This window comes from Anneissia japonica, unplaced genomic scaffold (genome assembly GCF_011630105.1).
Source record: "Anneissia japonica isolate Jap-2015-1 unplaced genomic scaffold, ASM1163010v1 scaffold288118_len230876_cov182, whole genome shotgun sequence".
Taxonomy (NCBI): Eukaryota; Metazoa; Echinodermata; class Crinoidea; order Comatulida; family Comatulidae; genus Anneissia; species Anneissia japonica.
Window position 1 is genome coordinate 54,251 of NW_022709084.1, and position 21,175 is coordinate 75,425.

General features: G+C 35.1%; 1 protein-coding gene across 4 annotated transcripts; it reads left to right on the forward strand.

Annotated features, from left to right (window-relative positions):
* The first annotated feature begins 416 nt into the window (after nt 1-416).
* LOC117106659 (techylectin-5B-like) lies at nt 417-15,867 on the forward strand. Of its 4 annotated transcripts, none has more exons than XR_004445114.1 (5): nt 417-552; nt 1,155-2,788; nt 3,345-3,994; nt 4,183-4,895; nt 13,918-14,049. XR_004445114.1 is itself a non-coding variant. In XM_033248060.1 (2 exons), the coding sequence occupies exons 1-2, from the start codon at nt 9,034-9,036 to the stop codon at nt 14,595-14,597; spliced, it is 1,224 nt and encodes a 407-aa protein (XP_033103951.1). In that variant the 5' UTR covers nt 8,779-9,033; the 3' UTR covers nt 14,598-15,867. The 4 variants fall into 4 exon arrangements, 1 of the variants encoding a protein (XP_033103951.1); XR_004445113.1 differs by having other exon boundaries at nt 3,345-3,421; nt 3,842-4,895; XR_004445112.1 differs by having other exon boundaries at nt 3,345-4,895.
* The last annotated feature ends 5,308 nt before the right edge of the window (nt 15,868-21,175 follow it).

Genomic DNA, 21,175 nt, shown 5'->3' on the forward strand with positions numbered 1-21,175 from the left:
ACGTCACAAAAACCATAGCAACCAGACCATAAACCGTCAGACTAATAATTGACGGCTGTACTCGCAACTAGTATCGGATTGTCGATGCCACAGTAAAGATCAAAGGACTGTACGCACGCGGTATGTTCGAGAGCGGAGATGTGCGTCCTTTTGTTGAATTACCTTGCTTTAATCAATCCCATGAGTCTTTGTTTGAATCTAACGCGTACTGTGGACCGGGTGAATATTCTATGATGTGTGTTCTATGGTTCTACCACTTTGGTTCTACGCGTATAGCGCGGAAATGGCTGCACGTCATAAAAACACATAGTAGCAAAGAGTATACACAGGCGTGACGTTTTTACGAACGGGACTTTGTTCTCTTGTTCTATTTATACTCTTTGATAGTAGCAACTAACAAACAAACCAAACAGAGACTTGATGCTCGTAGTTGGTTATATTTTCACTGCTCAAAAATTCACTAATTTTACCAGTCAGAATCGTTTTTAATACAATCTCTACTACTAAACAAGTGTAGTATTGAAAGACAAACATGTCGAGATCAAACGCAAGGTAGATTTAATACTAATTATACTTTAATAATGACTTAAAAAGATGACAATATTCTAGGCCCACCAGACGGCTGCTTTTTGCAAGTAAGGTGGGCCTAGGTTGTCAAGATTCCTGCGCGGCAACTGTGGTCGCCCATCACATGCCTCTCTTTAGTCTTAGGTCAAGGTACAAGTTTCCAAATATCTCATAATATTGACTCACAAAAATCATTATTAAATAATTCATTTATTGACATACATACATGTTGTATGACCATCTTTACTGTTTGTTCAAGGCCAAGACACTTTATAAACCATTATTTACATTTCTATTTTGCCAATTTGTCTGATGTATGTATTGTAATAATTAAAATTATTAATAAATATTTATAATGTTTTAAAGATTTTTATTAATGTATTGCCATTAGTATTCATGTATCCTCATTATTATCATGATAGTGTATTATAATAATAATTATTAATAATTAATAATCATTATCACTGTCATTATTACTGTATTACAGGATTTTATTGTTAATTAATATTATTGTTATATTTTTCATTATTGTTTTTTTTTTATTGCTATTACTGTATATTGACAACATTTTATTTTTTTTTAAACAGATCTAGACAAGATAGAGAGTCGCAGCAACAACAACGAAAACCAGGCGACGATCATTTTTAAATCGCATGTGGCAAACAGTCATTCGTTTGCTGTGTATTCGAGGAAACAACGAAACAACAGAGGCCGCGGATAATAATCGGCAGACGGCAAATGTCGATAAAAGGGCTGAGAACAATACCAGTACTCAACCCAAGGTTACATCAGGTCCTAACCAACTTGTTACTGGAAAGCAGACTAATTCTATTATATTATCATCTTGTTGTATTATTACAGCATTTTCTTATAGCCTTGAAGATAGTTTGGGACTGGAAAGAACTGATCAAAAAGGGAAGAAGATTAGTTCATCATCGTCTTCTGTAGCAGGAGCTTCAATATCAACAACTTCAGTATCATCACCATCACCACCACTAGAAACGCAACTACTATCTTCGTCGTCATCGTCATTATCCTCCTCATCATCATCAGCATCATCAGCATCATCATCATCATCATCATCATCATTACTCTCGTCATCTGATCCAAATAGGAGCCACTGTTACTCATCTTCATATTCACCTGGCCAAATCATATTCATACCAGTAAGTTCATCACTATCATTGTCGCCTGGTGAGGTGATTTTACCGATGGTAAACATCAGTTGTTCCCCATCGTCACCGCCATCGTCGTCATCATCTTCTAGCAGCTCCTCTAAATGTTCGAGTCCCGGTGAAATCACTACCGCACTACCTGTTGGCAAACTGGATGCAACAGCACAACGTCTTAACTCAATGCTTCCCCCAATTAGGCTACTAGACTCGTCAAGCGTCTCTCTTCTTGCAACCCCAGTCGAACTTGGACGTGGAAGCTTTGGACGTGTTGACCTGATGACATCTAATATCCTTGGGTACCATCACCTGGTTGCTGTAAAGACAGCATCCATGAAGAACTACAAAGAGGATGCTTGGAACCAGATGTGCCTGGAGGCAAGAGTGATGGAATTCTTGTCAGGTTTGCCATCATTCCCTGAAGTCTACGGTGTATTTCGCGAAGGTAACGAATGCAGAATGGTACAAGAATTTGTTGGCAACAGTCAAACCCACACCAGTACTACCTTTTTTGATGTGATGAAAACCGGACGTCCGACGTTAACTGGACTTGAATGCATCATTATGACATCCGAGGTCGCAAAGGGCCTCAATGAGATGCACACACGAGGACTTTTACATAATGACGTGGCAGCTAGAAACATCTTAATTTGCAACAATGGCATACGCTTCACAGCAAAACTAACAGACTTTGGGATGGTGAGCAGCATTCAAAAGCCAAGACACAACGACAAAATGACCTTCAAATCAGAAGCTGAAAGGGATCATTACATACTTACACATCCCGAGATTGCCATCGAGAAAATCCTACACGGTGCCAGTGACTCAGTGCAGACTGATATCTTTTCACTGGGGTACGGCATTAAAGTGTTGGGAACTGCTATTGGAAACATCCACATGTCAGCCATCGGAGACGCGTGCATCCGGGTCAATGCAGACGAACGACCACCTCTTGACTACGTCATCAGCACCCTGGACCTCCTGGCAGACTGTGAAAGGGTAACTCCTGTTTGCCGGTCTGTTGATAGACCTTTGTTTTAAGCTGCAAGGTATGCTGATATGGATACTGAAAAAAAAAAAAAAAAAAAAATTATGAAAAAAAAAAAAAAAAAAAAAATGCAAAAGCTACGGTAAGGGTCAGTTCATAAATCATGTAATGGGTAAGTTTTCCACAACTTGTTTATACCTTAAAAATTTTGTAACTACAGTATCATGCTTGTTTCGGTGAGATTTTTAGTTCAATAAAATAGGTAAGTGTTTTACAAATTGTTTATGCTCTCAAAATATATTGTCATGCTTGTTTTTTTTTTGATAATTTGTATTTTCGATTACACTGAGATTTCAAACCAAATGTTTCCATACTTCATTTTATAGATGTGCATATATATATAATCAAACGCCGGGATGGTTTTCCTTTACAATTTTTTGTTTTGTATTGAATAACTTTCATTGGACATCGCTACGACTTCATCAGCGTTATACTGGAAGAGCCAATCATTTGAAATATTGTTAACAAAAAAGACACAATTAAGAATTTCCTACTCAAAAATGATATTGTACGTTATTAATAATTTTTTATTATTAATTATTATATTTAATTCTCAGCGTTCCAGTCCGATTCCACCTGCGAAATATTTCAACTTGCATAAGTGTATGGCTTACATCCTTTCCACAAATTACAGGTAAGAACTAACGTAAACATATTGTTTGTTCTCAACACTAGCCTCACAATATTTATCGTGTATGCTAAGCCATAAGTCAATGTATACGATATACAATCACAAAATACCATAACCTTAATAATCGATGCTGTAAAATCTCAAAGCATTATGATTATAAATATAATAGGCCTAATATAATGAATACAATGATCTGAAAGTCAACATTATTAGGAATGATTTATTCATATTTTGTTTGGCAATTTTTTATTTATTTATTTATTTATTTTTTTACAAAAATAACTGAACACTAAGTAGAAATCGATACTTTACGTTTTATGGCCTACGAAGACGTGCAAGTATTCGTCTTACAACTTTTCCAAAAATTTCCAACATTGTTATCAACAACTAGCCTACTAATAATTATTATAATAACGATTACAGGTCGATAAAGGAAATTTATTAATTTATTGTTTGGAAATCTATTTTTTTGTACAAAAATAACGGAGCACAAATGGGGAAATCGCTACCATTCGTCTTGCAATTGACTTTAGTGTGCAAGTATTCGTCCTACAATTTTCAACAAGTTACTGGTAGGTAGGTAGAAACATAACATCTAGGCCTATTGTTATCAAGCTACTTTATGTTTTTGCTATTGGTACACTACTGTATGTGTTGGATATTGGCATATTATTATATTGATTACAGATCTATAAAGTTTTCGAATATTTGACATTATTTGGAATGTTTTTAATTGAATATTTTGTTTTGAATTATTATTATAGAAAATCGCTACAGTTCGATATTGTGACCCAAAATGTGACATTATTAGGAATATTTAATTTATATTTTGTTTGGAAATTCATTTTTTTAAATACAAAAATAATGGAGCATCAAGTGGGAAATCGCTACCATGCGTGTTAGGACTTTATAATGCGTATGTGTAAGTATTCGCTTCAAAACTTTTCCACAAATTACAGGTAGAATCAACATTATTGTTTTCAACACTTAGCCTACTGTACGTGTTGGATATTGGCATACTATATAATATTATAATGATATTGAATACAGTTTTATAAAGTGGTCAAAATCTAACATTACTTGGATTGGTTCATTGGTATTTTGTTTGGAAATTGCTTTTTTTTTTTTTGCAAAAAATAACGGAGCACCAAGTGAGAAATCGCTATCATACTTGTGTTATAATGCCTTTAGTGTGCAAGTATTCGTTCTACAACTTTTCAACAAATTACAGATAGGAACCAACATAATGTATCTATGTTGTTATCAACACCGATCCTACTTAATTTTTTAATTTTTAGCACAATGAATATTAATATAATATTGATTTTGACTTTCTCCAGAATATTAAATTTTTTTTTTAAATATATATTTTTTTAAATACTAAAATATCGGAGCACCGTGGGAAATCGCTACCATATGTGTTAAACGGACATTTGATGTACAAGTATTCGTCCTACAGCTTTTCTACAAATTACAGGTAGGAACCAACATTTTGTATATTTATCAGTACTGACCTCACCAGTGAATACTATGTATGCATGTGTTGGATATTGGCATAAAAATTACCATGATACAGTTGCAGTAAACTTGCGAAGTATTCGATAAAAACTATGAAGAAAAAACACATAATAATATAAAGTGGTGTAATTGTCTCAAGCCGTCAAGTCGGTAAAAGTTACTTAGGTCTATACATTTTTTTTTAATGAATACGGTACTGGAGCAACAAGTGGGAAATCGTACTGCTGTATACGTGCTGCAGTGACTTTCATGTGTAAGTATATAATAATAAACTTGCATACGTGATTTAGGGGGTAAATGTACTCCTCTATTATTGTTATTATTATTATTATTCATTTATTTAAAAATTGAATCATTTATAATATCTTTGACTGTTTAATACAGAGGGTAGTCTATCCAATCAGTTTGGTTATTAAGAATACAGTATTAATAAATATACCTTATTTGTTCGGTGGATGCGGTTTGGCACAGTATAAATGGTTTGGGTTCCCAACCTTCGAGGCGGGGTTTCAATCCATCTCTGTGCATATTTCGCCTGTGTCCTTGACCAAGTCACTTTATCTACAAGTTGCTTTAGTCTACCCAGCTGTATCAATGTGTACCAGCAAATTTCTGGAAGCACCGTGTGGTTGACTATCGTCTCACATAGGGGAGTATGACAATCTCATCCGTTTCACGCTCTACAAAGAAACAGGGGATAAGGGTTCGGCAAGAATTTACTTTTACCTTATTTCCAAATTTTCTAACATCTTTTAAGTTCAAGCCTGAAACAAATTATCCGACCTGGAAGGCTTCATCTGTGATGACAATTAGGCCTATGATTTTTTATTGACTATAATAATATACCGGTAGTTAATAAGAGGCCTGTAGAACAAATGAAGAACCCGTGAATCGATCCCGGTACCTCTCGCATGCGAAGCGAGCGCTCTACCATTTCAGCTAGTCCCCCGTCACAGTTAAACTACACGGTGTAGCCAAATATTTTACATAAACAAGAGAGGGACTATGAAACAAAAAGAATGGAGGATCCGGGAATTATCCTGATAGCATGAAACGAGCGCTCTACCATTTGAGCTAGATCCACGCCTCAGTTACATAAATAAGAGAGGGACTATAAAATAAATTATATGAATACCCGGGCATTGATCCAGTAACCTCTTCACATCTTGCATGATAAGCGAACGCTCAACATTTGAACTAGTCCCCGTCTCAGTTAAAAAATACGAGGTGGCCAAATATTTTTGACAAAATTAAGAGATTCCTACAGAAAAAAAAATAATATGGAGAATCCGGGCATTGATCCCGGTATCTCTCGCATGCGAAGCGAACGTTCTACCATTTGAACTAATGCCCCTTCTCAACTTACCCAAACGGAGTTTGCAAATAATATATTTAACATAATTAAGAAAGAGACTATTAAAGAAAAAGTATAGAGAAAACGGCCATTGATCACGCCGTCTTAATTGGTAAATCCGGAGTGGCGAATCTTTTTTTGACAAAATGATAAGGGGCAGATTATTCAAATAAATACTGTAAATTAAAAGGCAAAATAGCAGAAAACAACGCTGTGGGAATTGAAAGCAGGGTTATCCTGGGGCGGATGCAGGATTTGGCGGTAATGGGGTGCGTGCAAACATTTAAGGAAATAGTACCTGAGATGGCCGGAAATGACACTCTTATATATAATAAAATTCATCATCACATCACCATTATATTTTCAAAAGTGATTTTCGGCAACCACAGAGATCTAATTGTGTAATGTACACATAAAACTTAAAAAACATTCTCTTTGATGTACTTACTTTACTCAAAACTGTGAGTCCACACGTCTCTCAGCTCCACCACAGTTGGAACTGAGGTGGTAAAATTTGGGGAAATTTTACCTCTAGATTGCCGGACATGACAGTCTTATCTCTCCTTATCTCTCACGCGCCCATGGGCGCAGATCATTGGTAAAATTCATCATCATCGATCTAATCAATCACTATGATGTACCATAGAAAATACTACTATGCCGAAACACAATCTTATCTTTGCACGTTTTTTTCTCAAATTATAATAAAGGCATTCGCACTCGGGTCGAGTATTATAGGTAATTCAGATGTTTATGGGCAGAGATACCGGCATCTTGCTATAAAATACGATGTACTTTGGCTGTACAGCGCTCTTTCGTTAAAACCTTTGTCATTTATGTCAACAATTTTGAGGGGACCAACCCTTCCCCCTTAAAAAATATGTGAGGAGACGTTTACAGGGGTGGTGCCATTGAGGTGGGGAAGGGGCGGGGGAGGCCTCCTCGTCGGGGAGAGCTGCTGCTCTTCCCACCCCTCCCCCCGGTCGGGGAGGAGAGCTGCTGCTCTCCCTCCTCCCTGTCGGGGAGAAAAACCACTATTCGTCCGGGAGAAAAAAAAAAGGTGACTGTATAGGTATTTTGTAGATATTAGTATACTCTAAAATCGACTAAATAAGCCTTTGAAACCCATAAATTGTCAAAATTTCGGGGGATTCGCTCCTAGACCATTTTCGAGGCATTTAAATCGAGGTTCGACCACGCCCACTTTGTTCTTGTCGGGGAAATTTCCCCCTCGTCGAGGACCTCCCCCGGTCGGGGACTTCGGACCCCCCCCCCCTTCGGGTATATCCCGGCTCTACCCCTGGACGTTTAACCTTTCCCCCATGATATGCGCCCATGGGCGCGTAAGAGTCCACCACCAGCCCTAACATGGTTGGGGCTGAGGTGCGAAAATTTTGAGAATATGGACCTCTGTGTGCCCGGAAATTGCACTCTCATGTTCCTTAAAAATCTTACCAATAATTCATATTAACAATATAATACAACAATTATTTTTCTTAATACAATTTAGGGGGGGTTGCGACGCCCTCCCCCCTTTATCCGCACTAGTTATCAGTTAAAATTTGAAATAAAATGAAATGGAATAAATTATTAAACATCGTATTACCCCACCACCACCCCACCCACAAGTCGTCCGATGCTACTACGACATTGTCCGGAAGCTTATGCTGTTAATGTTTCACTGTTTTTGATCTTGATTGACTTTGAGCAAACTGGGTTTCGGTAAACTGTGTTTAGGCAAACTGGGTTTCGGCAAATATGGGATTCATGGTTTTTGAGTCGGCAAACTGGCAATAAAAAAACTGGGTTTCGGCAAAGTGGACTCGGCAATCTGGCATTCGGCAAACTTGGTTTCGACAAACTGACCTAGATCTAAATCAGCCATTACGGTAAAAAATGAATAAGTAAGAGATCGTTGCTACTAGCAGACTCCATAATACTTTATATTTGATGATTGATAAAATACTCCATATTCAGCTTTCCCATTTAAAAATCCCCCACGGTGGGGCTGAGGTGGTATCCCCTCCATCTGTGAAACTCCCTCCTTGGCCCCCTCTTCAAATTCCTGGATCCGCCACTGAAAACCGTTTAATACATGCATCTTCAGAAATCGATTAAATAACCTCAAATTATCAAAAATGCCTGAGCTCCGCCCCTCGATCCCAGCATGATTTTCATCCTAGGCGTCCCCCGCCCCCAGAGCCATTTTGGTCCACTCTCTACAAATTCGCACCCACCCAATACAAATCCTGCGTACGGGCCTGAATGTGCACAATATAAGGTAAACAAATAAAGTGACACTTGATGAAAAGAATAATAATAATAATAACAACAACAACAATGTACCGGGTGCCTTGAGACAAACGCTTAAAAATAAGGTTGAGTGTTGTTATTTACGTCATCAGAATAGATAACGATCGTCTCACTTGCAAAATTCATCATTTCCCGTTAACCAAGCCTTCTACCAATATACTGTTTCCGTCACCATTTCCTATTAGCATACAAAAGTGAAGCTGATTCGACAAAGCTCAGTTTATAATACCACATTTTCTAACAGACAACTGTCACCATTCTATGAGTTTCTTTGTCATCAACAGTATATGATTTTAGAGAGGTTGACGGTTATGATCTAATGGCCTAAACAAATAAAAAAACAATAGGGTCTAATTGAATAATGATTATTTTAGTGCGCATTGCCTTCAGACAGTTGTTTGGCTGCTAACGTAATCTTATCGTCGAAACCATGGATGTTTGTAGGCCTACAGAGCAGCAAGACTATTCTGTCAAGACTCAAATTCGCGCAATGGAAATTCGATGCGCTCCACCTAAACCTATGCGCAAGACAAACACCATGACAACGAACGCTCACAATACCCATTATACTACTGAGACTCCTGGCTCGAAAATCGTATGGTCTGCAGATCAGAAAAGGGACTCTAAGAACAGCACAGATCCCGGGGTCAGATGTGCCCGGTACGTGGAAGCCAAGGATAATAATGTCAGGATAGAAACATCAAATCAGAATGATGATGGCGATTACAGTGATATCGATGATGGGGAGCGTGATAGTAACTACGAAGTACCAATGAACTATCATGCAACCTACATACCACCAAGAGACGGAAGGAAGGGTCGTCAGCGGGACAGAGGTAGTTTTATTGCCAGAAAAATGAAATGTGAAATTGATTTTAACAGCCAGACGATGGTTCGGATGTGCATTATATCTAGTGTATTACTGATACTGGTCATCATTTTATTTGTAATATATGCAGTTGTGACAAATAGGGGTAAGATTCATAACTACTTTTACCACCACAACCACTACCATCACCACATACATATGATGGGTTTTAGTATGACGGTGTTGTAATAGAGATTCTGTTAGAACGATCAAGTTAGAACTTGATAGCTATGTGTGTCTATAGGGAAATGGATTAATATGTATCAATAACAACATACGTACATCCGTTCTGAGACACTTGGAATATAAAACAATTTTACAACATTTCTTAATTTTCCCCTAATTACAGATATTTTAAGACCGCTTTATTGTCGGTCTAAAATAAGAGTGATTAGAGACAAAAGCTTCTAAAGACCAAACCACGGTCCCCTAAATGGTATTTAAAAATAAGGGGAGACCTGGACTATTACTACTACTACACCAAGAACTGTGAACTCTGTGAAATTTAAAAAAATATGTCTATTACAGTAAACTAAATAATATTGCGTTTTATTAAATACCATTTGTTGGGTGGAGAATTGTGGACAGTATCCAATTGTATCTAAATCTATTGCCTTCCTTGTCCTTTTCGCGATGTTATGAATGCAACTTTTCCATTGAGTGAACACATTTCATTCATGAATTTGGAAAAAAATATACAAAGTGATGATTATTTGTTACCGCAATTTTGGGCTGATGTAAACATTGAATTTCTAAAGAACTTGTATTTTGTAGGAACAACTATCATTATTGTTGTATTGTTTACACTACCATTGCGTAAAGGGACTGTGCAATGGCTGCTTCTGTGAACTGACAGGCTAGTATGTGGCTAGGCTGTAATGGATGTACTGGCCACAATTACCTACACCCGTAGGTAATTGTGGACACTTGACCACAGTGTAATTAATGCTTGTTATCTAATTAAATAATAATCTGATAACCTTGAATTATGCATGTAATTAAAGACCAATAATAGTTGTTGATAATCAGGTGTATAAATCATTTTTTTAATTTATGCAAATAAGCTTAAAGTTCCACAATCCCACCTTTACCTATGTCGATAATGCAAAATCCATTGAGAACTGCATAAAATGGGGTATATTTTACTTCAGTAGGGCTGTGATGAGCATGCTGTACATTGTGTTCAACGCAAAAGGCTGATCTCTAAGTGAAAGTCATTTTTTTTTGTATCGATGTTATGTCTTTTAGTATCTCTATTTCCCTTTGCATCGCGTTCACACAGATAGGAGCATTTCAATTTCAATTGAACGCATCCGGTCTTCCAACCGCAATTTGTATTATATTAGCTTTTGAAGAAGTATTAAATAACGTCATAAGCCTTCACGCCGTAGTAGAATGCAGCTCAACAATATGACACGCCGTAGTAGAATGCAGTATAATACATCGGTCTGTTACTTGATGAGGAAGAGACTCTCTCGTAATTTTAATTTGAAAAATAATATTTTACAAACAGTAAGCGATTGTAGATTGTTTTTATAGTGATTGGGAGGGGAGTGGTCTAAATTTACTATCTATATTTACCCGCCAAACCTATGCGCCTAGAAAGAGTAAGATTTTATTAGGTCACACCAATACATAAAGTTGACCATACGTTTAGGGTGCATAATGTTTGAATTAAAAAACATTAAAAATTAAAAAATGTCAGTTTTTATTGATTTTCACGAAAGGGGTTTTAATGAAAATATTTCTAAAAATAGTGAAAATTAAAAAGAAAACATAGGTTGAAATATGAAAACTAAGTAGTTTTCATTATATTAAAATACCATTATGTTTTATGTGCTGTATATTTTGATGATGATGACAATTATTTAGTGATGATATTGAGTGGGAATAATGTAAGTAAAGCCTGGCTAGGCCTATAGGACCTGGAGAACACCAAAGGCTCCCCTTGCTAACTGATAGTGACCGTTTATAGGCATACCAGAGCATACTATGGCTCTGAGGCATACAACTGCCCTCCCATGGCAAAAGGGCATAACTGACAATTTGCTGTTTTGGAGATATTAAGCAAAACGTGTAATTTATTTAGCCCTAAAATGTGTTTCAGTATTTGATTTCATGGTTAATTGATTCAAATAGACAAATAATGTCTCTTCCAGTGTAGCACACATTTTTTTTCTATTGATATTGATTTTTGCGCTCAAAATGTCAGATATGCCCTTTTGTCGTGGGTTTTCTGATTCAAGACAAAAAGGATATAAGTACACAATTTAGTTTCTTTTAAAGCAATTTTAAGTCAGATTATTCAAAAATAACATTCAATATATAATTTCATATGTTAGTCATGTATAAACTATGAAATAAATGTACAATAATACCAAAGAAACACATTAAATAATAAATAGGCTAACCAAGTATACAAACGAGAAAGAGAATTAACAATAGCATGCTGTTATCTATCAACAAAGCCTTTTTGGCTCCAGGTGCTAGATCGAGGACACTGTGGGTAGGGGGCCTTAGGGACCCCTAGGGGTCTGGGGCCCCGCACAAGAGCGCATAGGTGTTACGCCACTGCGTGAAGGATGCATGCGTATGCGTATTTGAAATAGAACTGTTGTTTAGTTAGAATGCGCGTGTGACTGTTTCTATGTGTACGTTAAACAAGCATTACAATTATTTTATATAAATAGGTTTTTAATTTTATTTACAAAGTAAAATAATATTAAAATATATATTTTAAGTCATTTTAAGTAATTACAATATAAATTAGGCCTATTATTATTATTATTAGCAATTCTTCTCTATGATCCAAATTCAAGTAATAATAAAAGTTTACAAATATTATTGTTTTTTTTATATTCTAATAAAATATTTAGAAAATTTATTATATATTTGGATTTAGATGGAAAAGTAAGTTGTTTGCTTAGTGAACACAGTTGACTCTAGTAAGCTGTGCAGTTATACCTTTTTGTCATGTTATTTGCTATAAATTAACGAAGTAGTTGTGCCTTTTTGCCATGGTTATTTGCTGAATAGACGTTGTAGTTGTGCCTCTTTTCCATAGTTATTTGCTAAATAATCATTTTAGTTGTCCCTCTTTCCCATTGTTATTTCTAGTTAAAATGTGAATTGTTATTCTGCCATGGTTAATTATTTTTATTAAACAGTTACTATTTTCCCATACATTTATTTCCATAGTATTAAACTGTATGCCATTCGAAGTAAGGCAAGATTATATAGCATAACTTAACTAGACTTATCATGTTTGCCTAACCTTAACTAGACATATGCTACTGTCAAGAATCATTTAACCAATTTCTATTTACAAACTGTGAGTACGCAAACAGTAAGGATAATAAAAATAATAAAACTTAACAAGCAACCTTCATTGTAACCAGGGAGAAAGCTCTCTTCTGATTAGTTGGTTGTTGAAAGAACGTCAAGCTTCAGCGTATCACAGCTCATCTTTGCAGTTATACCCTTTTGCCTTGGGAATTTACTGAAAATTGTGTGAAAATCTAGCCCGGGGGACACATTTTTACAATTTGTTTTTGTGTCAACATGTGTAACATGATGTACTGACCCTACTAGGCTATGTAACGCAATTTCGGCAAAAATGTCAGTTATGTCCTTTTGCCATGGTGGGGGGGGGGGGCAGTAGTATTATAAAGGTATACTAAAATACCGTAAAACCTCGAGTTGAAGCCCTGGGCTTCTTCTTTTCTTTGCGAAATTTAGATGGCTTCTTTTCGAGACTGGGCCTCTTTTCAAGATGGGCTTCTTTTCGAGACTGCTTTTGCAAAGTAAAGACGGGGGCTTCTTTTCGAAATGAACGCAGAAAGTGTTGTGTATTTGTACTATAAAACAGTAAATAAGGCCACTGTAACATCAATCTGTATCATGGAGTGTATTTAACTGGCATTAAATCACCTAAACTACTATATAAACCAAGCTTGTATTTAATTTATTTTGTTTTCTGAAATTCTTGTACAGTGTATGTATGCCTACTGTAATATCTCGAAAAGAAGCCTACGTTCTTTAAAAGAAGCCCACGGATGAGCTTTTATTTGAGATGGGCTTCTTTTCGAGGCTAATTTTGCAAACTAAAGAGGGGGGCTTCAGTTCGAGATGGGCTTCATCTCGAGATTAGGCCCACTTGGCTACAATTCGAGGTTTTACGGTATGGGTTTAGCGAAATTCACTGCTAGGAATCTTAAGCCAAGTTTCCATAGCCCAAATCTGTCGGCTTGCACAAAAATCAGAATACAAGCTGAGTTTCCACTGATTGATTTGATCACGAACGTATGAATCCAACAAAACTATGTAATCATACACGGTTTTTAAGGAAGCATGGACGAAACATGGGTAACAGCAGTACCGTTCGATCACATTAAATATGAATATAACAAAGCCAAATGTATTTGTTTCACTATTTTATTTTTTCAGCATGTCCTTTACCGCCGCCAGCAGACTGTGCCGAAATTTTGCGTCGAGATTCCCTTACTCCAAGTGGGGTATACATCATTCGGCCTCGGATTCTGAATGAAGACGTTAATGTTTACTGCGATATGGAGACAGCCGGAGGTGGTTGGACAGTAATTCAAAGACGCAAGGATGGCAGTCAAGATTTTGATAAAGACTGGTTCGAGTACAAACAAGGATTTGGTGACGTTAGCAATGAATTCTGGCTCGGTAATGAAAAAATTCATTTTTTGACTCTTCAAGGTCATTATGTGCTACGCATTGATATGAAAGATTTTAAAAAGAGGAAGTCTTTTGTGGAGTATTCATACTTTTGGATTTCAAGTGAGACTGATTTTTATGAACTAACCTACAGTAAACATTTAGGGGGGATAGGGGCAACGGACAGGTTGGCTAAACACAAAGGCATGGCATTTTCAACTACCGATCGAGACCATGATTTAGCTGCAAATCTAAACTGTGCTAAGTCCTACCATGGCGGATGGTGGTTCAATAGTTGTAAAGACTCAAATTTAAATGGAAATTATTTCAAATCGGGGATAGTGACTAAGGGTCGCGATGATGGTGTCACGTGGGATTTCGACAATATCAATAGAACATCACTTATATTTTCGGAGATGAAAGTGCGGCCGGATATATTCTAGTAAATGCTTTTTAATTTTTATTGTTTATATATTAAATGCTTTTTAGTTTTTATTGTTTATATATTTCGTACCTAGTATGCTATAGTCTATTTCGGTTTAACACAACGAATATATCTTCATGGCTGTACATGATGTATTTTAATAATTTGATGTAAGGGCCTGTTTCTGCTGAGCAAAAAAACACGTTTTTAAACGGTTATTAAAAAACACGTGTTTTTCACCAGTAGAAACGGGCCACAAAACAAAACACGGTTAGGAATACGTTCTAGAAATGCGTGTTTTTACACGCATTCGTTATTATAGGGTTCGCGTTCAGAAAACGCGTGTTTTGTGGTACACTTTTCAGCTGCAACGCAATACCGTGTTAGTCATGATCCGTCGGTGACCAAAATTGACCTCTTTGTTGGTTTGATCGCTCGTCCGCGGGAAATTCGGGGCAAAGAAAAAAAATTAAACCAATAGGACGACATGCTTGAAGATCATACCATACTTTTTTTTTCTACTTTCGTGGTGTGTTGGTCTTCTTTCGCAGCATATGCGCTGCAGCTCACAAAAATTAAGGTCAGCTTCAACTTCCGTTGGTGACCGTCATTTAAGCTCCGCCCACCACCTGCCCATGCTCGCATTACCGGATTTTTATTAGTTGCACTTTTCACTAGAAAACGCGTTCAGAAGGAATTTAACCGTTTATAAAAAACACGTGTTTTTGGCGTAATTCAGCAGAAACACGCCCTTAGGGGTCAGCATTTACACCATTCTAATGATTAAATGAAGATCATTATGGTTGGTGTATGTTGGTGGGAATCGAACATCAATTCGGTTTGAGCAAGGAGGTATAATGGCAAACCTAAAGGTTGTCTATTTTTCTGTTCCATATAGTCGATTATCAGCATTATTTTCACAATCAATAAAAAGTTTGAAGTGTTACTAAGAACAGGTTTCTAAATCTTTGCATATTTTTCAATTGATCTTTAAATAAATATTTCATTGTGATACTTTACTGTAATAACAGTCAAAAGATTTTTAAATGTAAAACTGTATAGTTATTAGCCTATTATGTTGTTGCGTGACCACATAAAAAGAAACAATAAACTACTGTGTGTGTAACAGTACGTTGTATAATTAAGAAAACATCTGAACTTCACAATAATGTCGTTGATAAAGAAAAGGAAACGAGCTGACGTCAGAGTGTAGGCCTACTACATGATGTAGAAGATATGCATAGTTTATCACTATTTTTAAATAATAATATCAACAACAATAATAATAATAGTTGTTTATATACAGTGTATAATTATTTAAACAAATGCGTTATTAGAATATTTTTTTGTGTATTAGTGTTTAAACAATTCTGTATAGGCCTTATAAAATTTTACAGTATAAAATCATTGCTTTGTACAGTTCAAAACGCCATTGTACATGCTTTGCATCTCCAATCTTGTTCTGATACCTTCTGGTGTGCCACAAGGGTAAATGTTATATCTCCTTTTATTATTATTATTATTATTATTATTATTATTATTATTATTATTATTATTATTATTATTATTATTATTATTATTATTATTATTATTGTTATTATTATTATTATGTAGGTATGTAGTTGAAAAGCCCAAGGATAAACCATAAAAAAGTTCCAACAAAACATAGATTTTCCATATCTGATAATCTAAAAAAATACAATTTGCCCAGAAAATCATTAAATAAAAATATTGCTGACATAATTAACTTCCGGCAGTTTTACATGCTAAACTGCAAAAGATGAATGGGGTTATTATTCTCACAAGACAGTATTTAGTACGCTAAGCAATATAGATTAACTATTGATACATGTTCCCTGGACAACTGGGCTGAGCAGACAGTGGCGTAGAAAAATATTTTTCATTGGGGGGGAGATGATTGGCGTGTTAGCCAGTGTCGTAACAGGCGCGGGGAAGGGGAAAACTGCCCCTCCCCTGGCGGTTTTTACCGGGCTGACCAAGCCGTCGTACCGGGCTGGGTAATAAGAGAAAAGAAAGAGGGGAGAGGGAGGAAAAGAGAAAGAAGAGGAAAAGGAAAGGAAAGAAAAAGAAATAGAGAAGAGAAAAATAAAGACAAGAATAAAAAGGAAGATATCATAATGACCAGACTCACAACACCCAACCCCTTCTCCACTTCAAAAACTGTTGTAACTCCTTTGGTCTATGCTGTCCAATGGCGTAATCACTGGGGGACAAGGGGAAAATATCTATCTTTGAAAAATCTTCCCCACCCCATTATAAATGCCCTTTTCATCCCCTGAAAGTGCCTAAAAACCTCAAATTTCGCGCGCATTTCTTGTTAACATTATGGGCCAATTTCCTCTAAAAATTGCATATTTTAGGGAGTTTTGATCAATTCCAACGAAATTAGAATTAAAAACACCGGGGGACAATTAGGGAAAATATATCTTTGGAAAATCTTTCCACACCCCTTGACAAATGCATCCTCTGAAAGTGCCTAAAATTCTCAAATTGTTTGCGCGCATTTCTTGTTACGGTAGGCCAATTTCCTCGGCCATATAAATTGCACATTTTAGGGAGTTTTCATCAATTCCGACGAAATTAGAATTAAAAACACAAAAATATTTTGCGCGATTCGCGCGCATTTTTTAGGTTTATCCTTTTAAGTTATTTAAACACATAATAGTCCCAAACTCAAGAAAACTAGATGGCCGGAAATTACACTCTCACACTTAAAATTTAAATATAATTTTCTTTATATCTCCATTATGTTCCCCCCCCCCCCTTGAATCCGCTACTAATTGGTCTTTATAGATAAGATCATTTCCTTGGTTTTATACATAATTTTGTTTCATTTTCATATTATGAAACCATGAGTTGACTTTGTTGGAACATTTGTAGGCCTACGAGGCTTTGTTTGCGTAACCCAACAGTTTTTTTCATCAATTACAATGTTCGGGAAATCATTTGTCTTTGTAGATAAGATCATTTCCTTGGTTTTATGCATAATTTCTTTTCATTTCCATATTACCAAACCATGAGTTGACTTCGTTGGAACATTTTGTATACATTTTTTTAAAACCCATTATAGTGTATCTTTCCAAGCTAGTTAACTTCATTACGCCTTCGAAGAAACTTTATGTCTACCTTGGATTTCTATACTTGGGATACATGTCCTTTTTTTTTAAAGTTGGTGATCCAAAATTATATGATATTTCACTGCTGGAACTGAAAAATTCTTAACGAAATGTCTAACTTCCTACATAGTAATCATGAATAATCGAACTTTTCTTTGGTAAACATTCTTTCATTTTAATGACATTCATAATGTCATTAGCGAACTGTATTGTCTCGTGTAAACCTACACGCTCATCTAAGTTACAATTACAAAATAAAAATGTTATGGTTAGAGATACCGAGTAGGCCCTAAATGTCTAAGGTTGTTGGTAAAATCAATTGTTAAAACTTCGTGTAGATACGAGGTACCTGTATATACATTCGTATAGCTTCTAATTAGGCCTACTTCATTGCGACATGAACTTTGTATTTTCTTATGGGATTATCAACGCTCATAACATAGGATTTGTGTTTGAAAAAAAGTCATGATTTACTTTGTGCATGATAATTAAGTCCTGTCAAAAAAATACAAACTGTTTTGAAATAGCATGCAAGTGTCATTGAATGCATCCGGGTCACTTAAGCCCTGAGTCGTTTTTTCCTGTGTTGTCTACCTGATTTGAAGGCCGGAACAACATAGGAGACCAAATGTTGTCAATAACAACAATAACAATAATAATATCAATTCTAACTTTTAGTGCAAACCAGACTATTGCACTAAAAGTTAGAATTGATAAAATGACTTATGAATCAGTCATTTTATCAATTCTAACTTTTAGTGCAATAGTCTGGTTTTATAGCCTTGATAAACAGAACATGAAAAAAGTTGAAAGAGTTAGTAGAACAGCTGACAGAATTATAGGGACTAAAAACAGTAGGAATATAGAAGATTGTGTTAACAGTGCAATGTGTAAAAAAATGGAAGTAATTATATCAGAGGTTAATCACCCTCTTAATCAGTACCTCGCCTTCAGCAGGACTGGACGTATGTTATATCCAAGAATGCGGACAAATAGAATTTGTAAATCATTTCTCCCAAGCGCTAAGAGACAATTTAATAAAATGTGGAAAAGGTAGGCCTATGCTGTATACCCCAATCTACTTGCCTTTGCCAAAGCTGATTTTTTACAGAATGTTTAACCAATTTTAACCCCTTTTTAATGTTTTTAGCCATTTTAACCTTTTAGCAGACTTTTATTGTTTTTTTAATTTTTGCTGTTTCCTCTGTTTTTTTTCTGTGATTTTATCTTTTGTGTCTTGTTTTAACTTACATTTTAACTGTGAACAAACAAGAAGAATTTCAAACCATGTTCTCACTGTGTTTGACAATAAAAGTTGAATTGAATTGAATTGAACATTTGACTTGTTCGGATTTATCAAACTAAAAATCAGCTTTAGTCGTAAGTCCATTTTTTGCTTAAGTCAGATTTATCAATATTGCTTTAGCTTAAGCATTGCTTGAAATTTTTAAAAAGTTTTATTTTATGCATGCGCCATATAAGACGATTTTTAAGGTAAAGTTTTGCTAAGATGGATCAGTTTAAGATATTTGCTTAAAGACATCTTAACTTTTTTGACTTAAGACATTTGCTAAGCTGAGATTGATAAATCCCAGACCAGGGCTGAAAATAATTGAATGTATCAGAGCATGGAAATGTATATATGGCGTAATAATTACAATTATAATTATATTGATTGTAACTTTTAAAATTAGAACAAGAAGACAATAAAGAGAGTCGTATACAACACATATTTTTCAAACATTTATTTTATGCTTATGGATAATTAATTACTGCATTTTAATGACGCAAATAAAATATGGCGAACCAATTGCAATTACATAGTTCTTGATTGTAAGGTTTAAAAAGCTAAAGAGGTACAATACTTTAAAAAAAAGGCCGACACAACATGCATTTTAAAATATACGCTATTATTTTTTGAAGCAGAAATAATAACTTTTCTCTGAAATAATAATAATAATAAATATAAAATATACAAAATATATAATATAATAAAAACAAAAACATACAAAAAAAAAATGATTTTAAATTTATTATAATCTATTTTTATTTAATTTGGTTAACAAAAAGCAACAAATGTTGTACTGTCTGTCATGGTCTGAAAAGGGTTCAAATTCAGTTGCTTTAAATTACCTAATTATAATGTGTACGGTAAACTTAGGGCCTATATAAGTTATTAAAGTAAATAAAAATTTGAATAAGGATAAATTTCCCCCGTCCATTAACGGACAGTTATACTTTCCTAGACCCTTAAATTGGCTGGTAATCATTTTAAGGATATTTTTTGTAGTTAAATGTCTGTAATTAGCAAAAACCTTTTATTAGATATGTTTCTTGTTGGAAGTTAAGAACTTATTTGATAATTTTAAATGACCTATCCAAAATTTTTATTGAATTATTTGAGGTTTTCCTGACTTTGTTTTGATGGCAGACAGTACAGTGCATCTTTTTATACAAGCTTAACCATATAAAAAACGTCAAGTATACCTACACAAAATGTATAAAATGTAAATTTATACACACACCACATTTTAAAAAACAATAGGCCTAAACGAACAATTATAAAAAGTAATACAAATACTTTATTACAACAGAAATATAATATGGCAAAATAATTCCAAATATATCTTGTCTGTAACATTTAAAATGAACGTACAATATAAAAGAAGACAGACAAAACACGTATTTTAAAATATTAATAATTTGTTAAAAACACAAGAATATAATAATAATACTGGTAAACTGGGACCGAAAGAAACAAGAAAAAAAAAAAACAAAAACAAAAACAAAAACAAACAATTTTTTTTTAGAAAGATCACCGTTGTTGTAGTCCTAGGTTAAGAAGTGAAATTGTGGACTGAAGAGAGAGACCAACGCCATTGGAGAGTTTGGTCGTGGTGAACACTCCATCTAAACTGTCCACATCCTTTTGGTTTTTTCACACCTCTACTACCAGGGTTAAAATACACATTAAACAGCAGGGTGTTGTAATCACTAATTAACTTTGCCAATGTGTGAAAATCAGTGATGCATATGTATCAAAGGACTTGCATAGTTAGTTTGTAGTTGTTTCAATTCTAACTCTCATGTGAAGGGATAATAGTTTTCATAATTTCTCATTTATATTTGACATCATTACTCACTTCACAATAAAACACATTGTTTGCTGAGGAAAATTTTAATCCTGATAATCAAGGTTAGCCCTTATTTAATGTAAACATTGAAAAGGGTGTGCTTAAACCCGAGTTATTCTATTTAACTCGGGTTTGCTTTAGATGAGATGTTTTCGTCATGGGTTAAATGTTAAATTGTTTATTGCCGTAAACTAAAATCAAGGTGAAGTCACTAGTATAAACGTGATATATACAGAACTAGAATTACAGTTCAATTTAAGAAATCGAAGTACTGTACTTAGATCGTGGTGGTCAAAACAAATACGTGTCTTCGTTTTTTCTTGTAT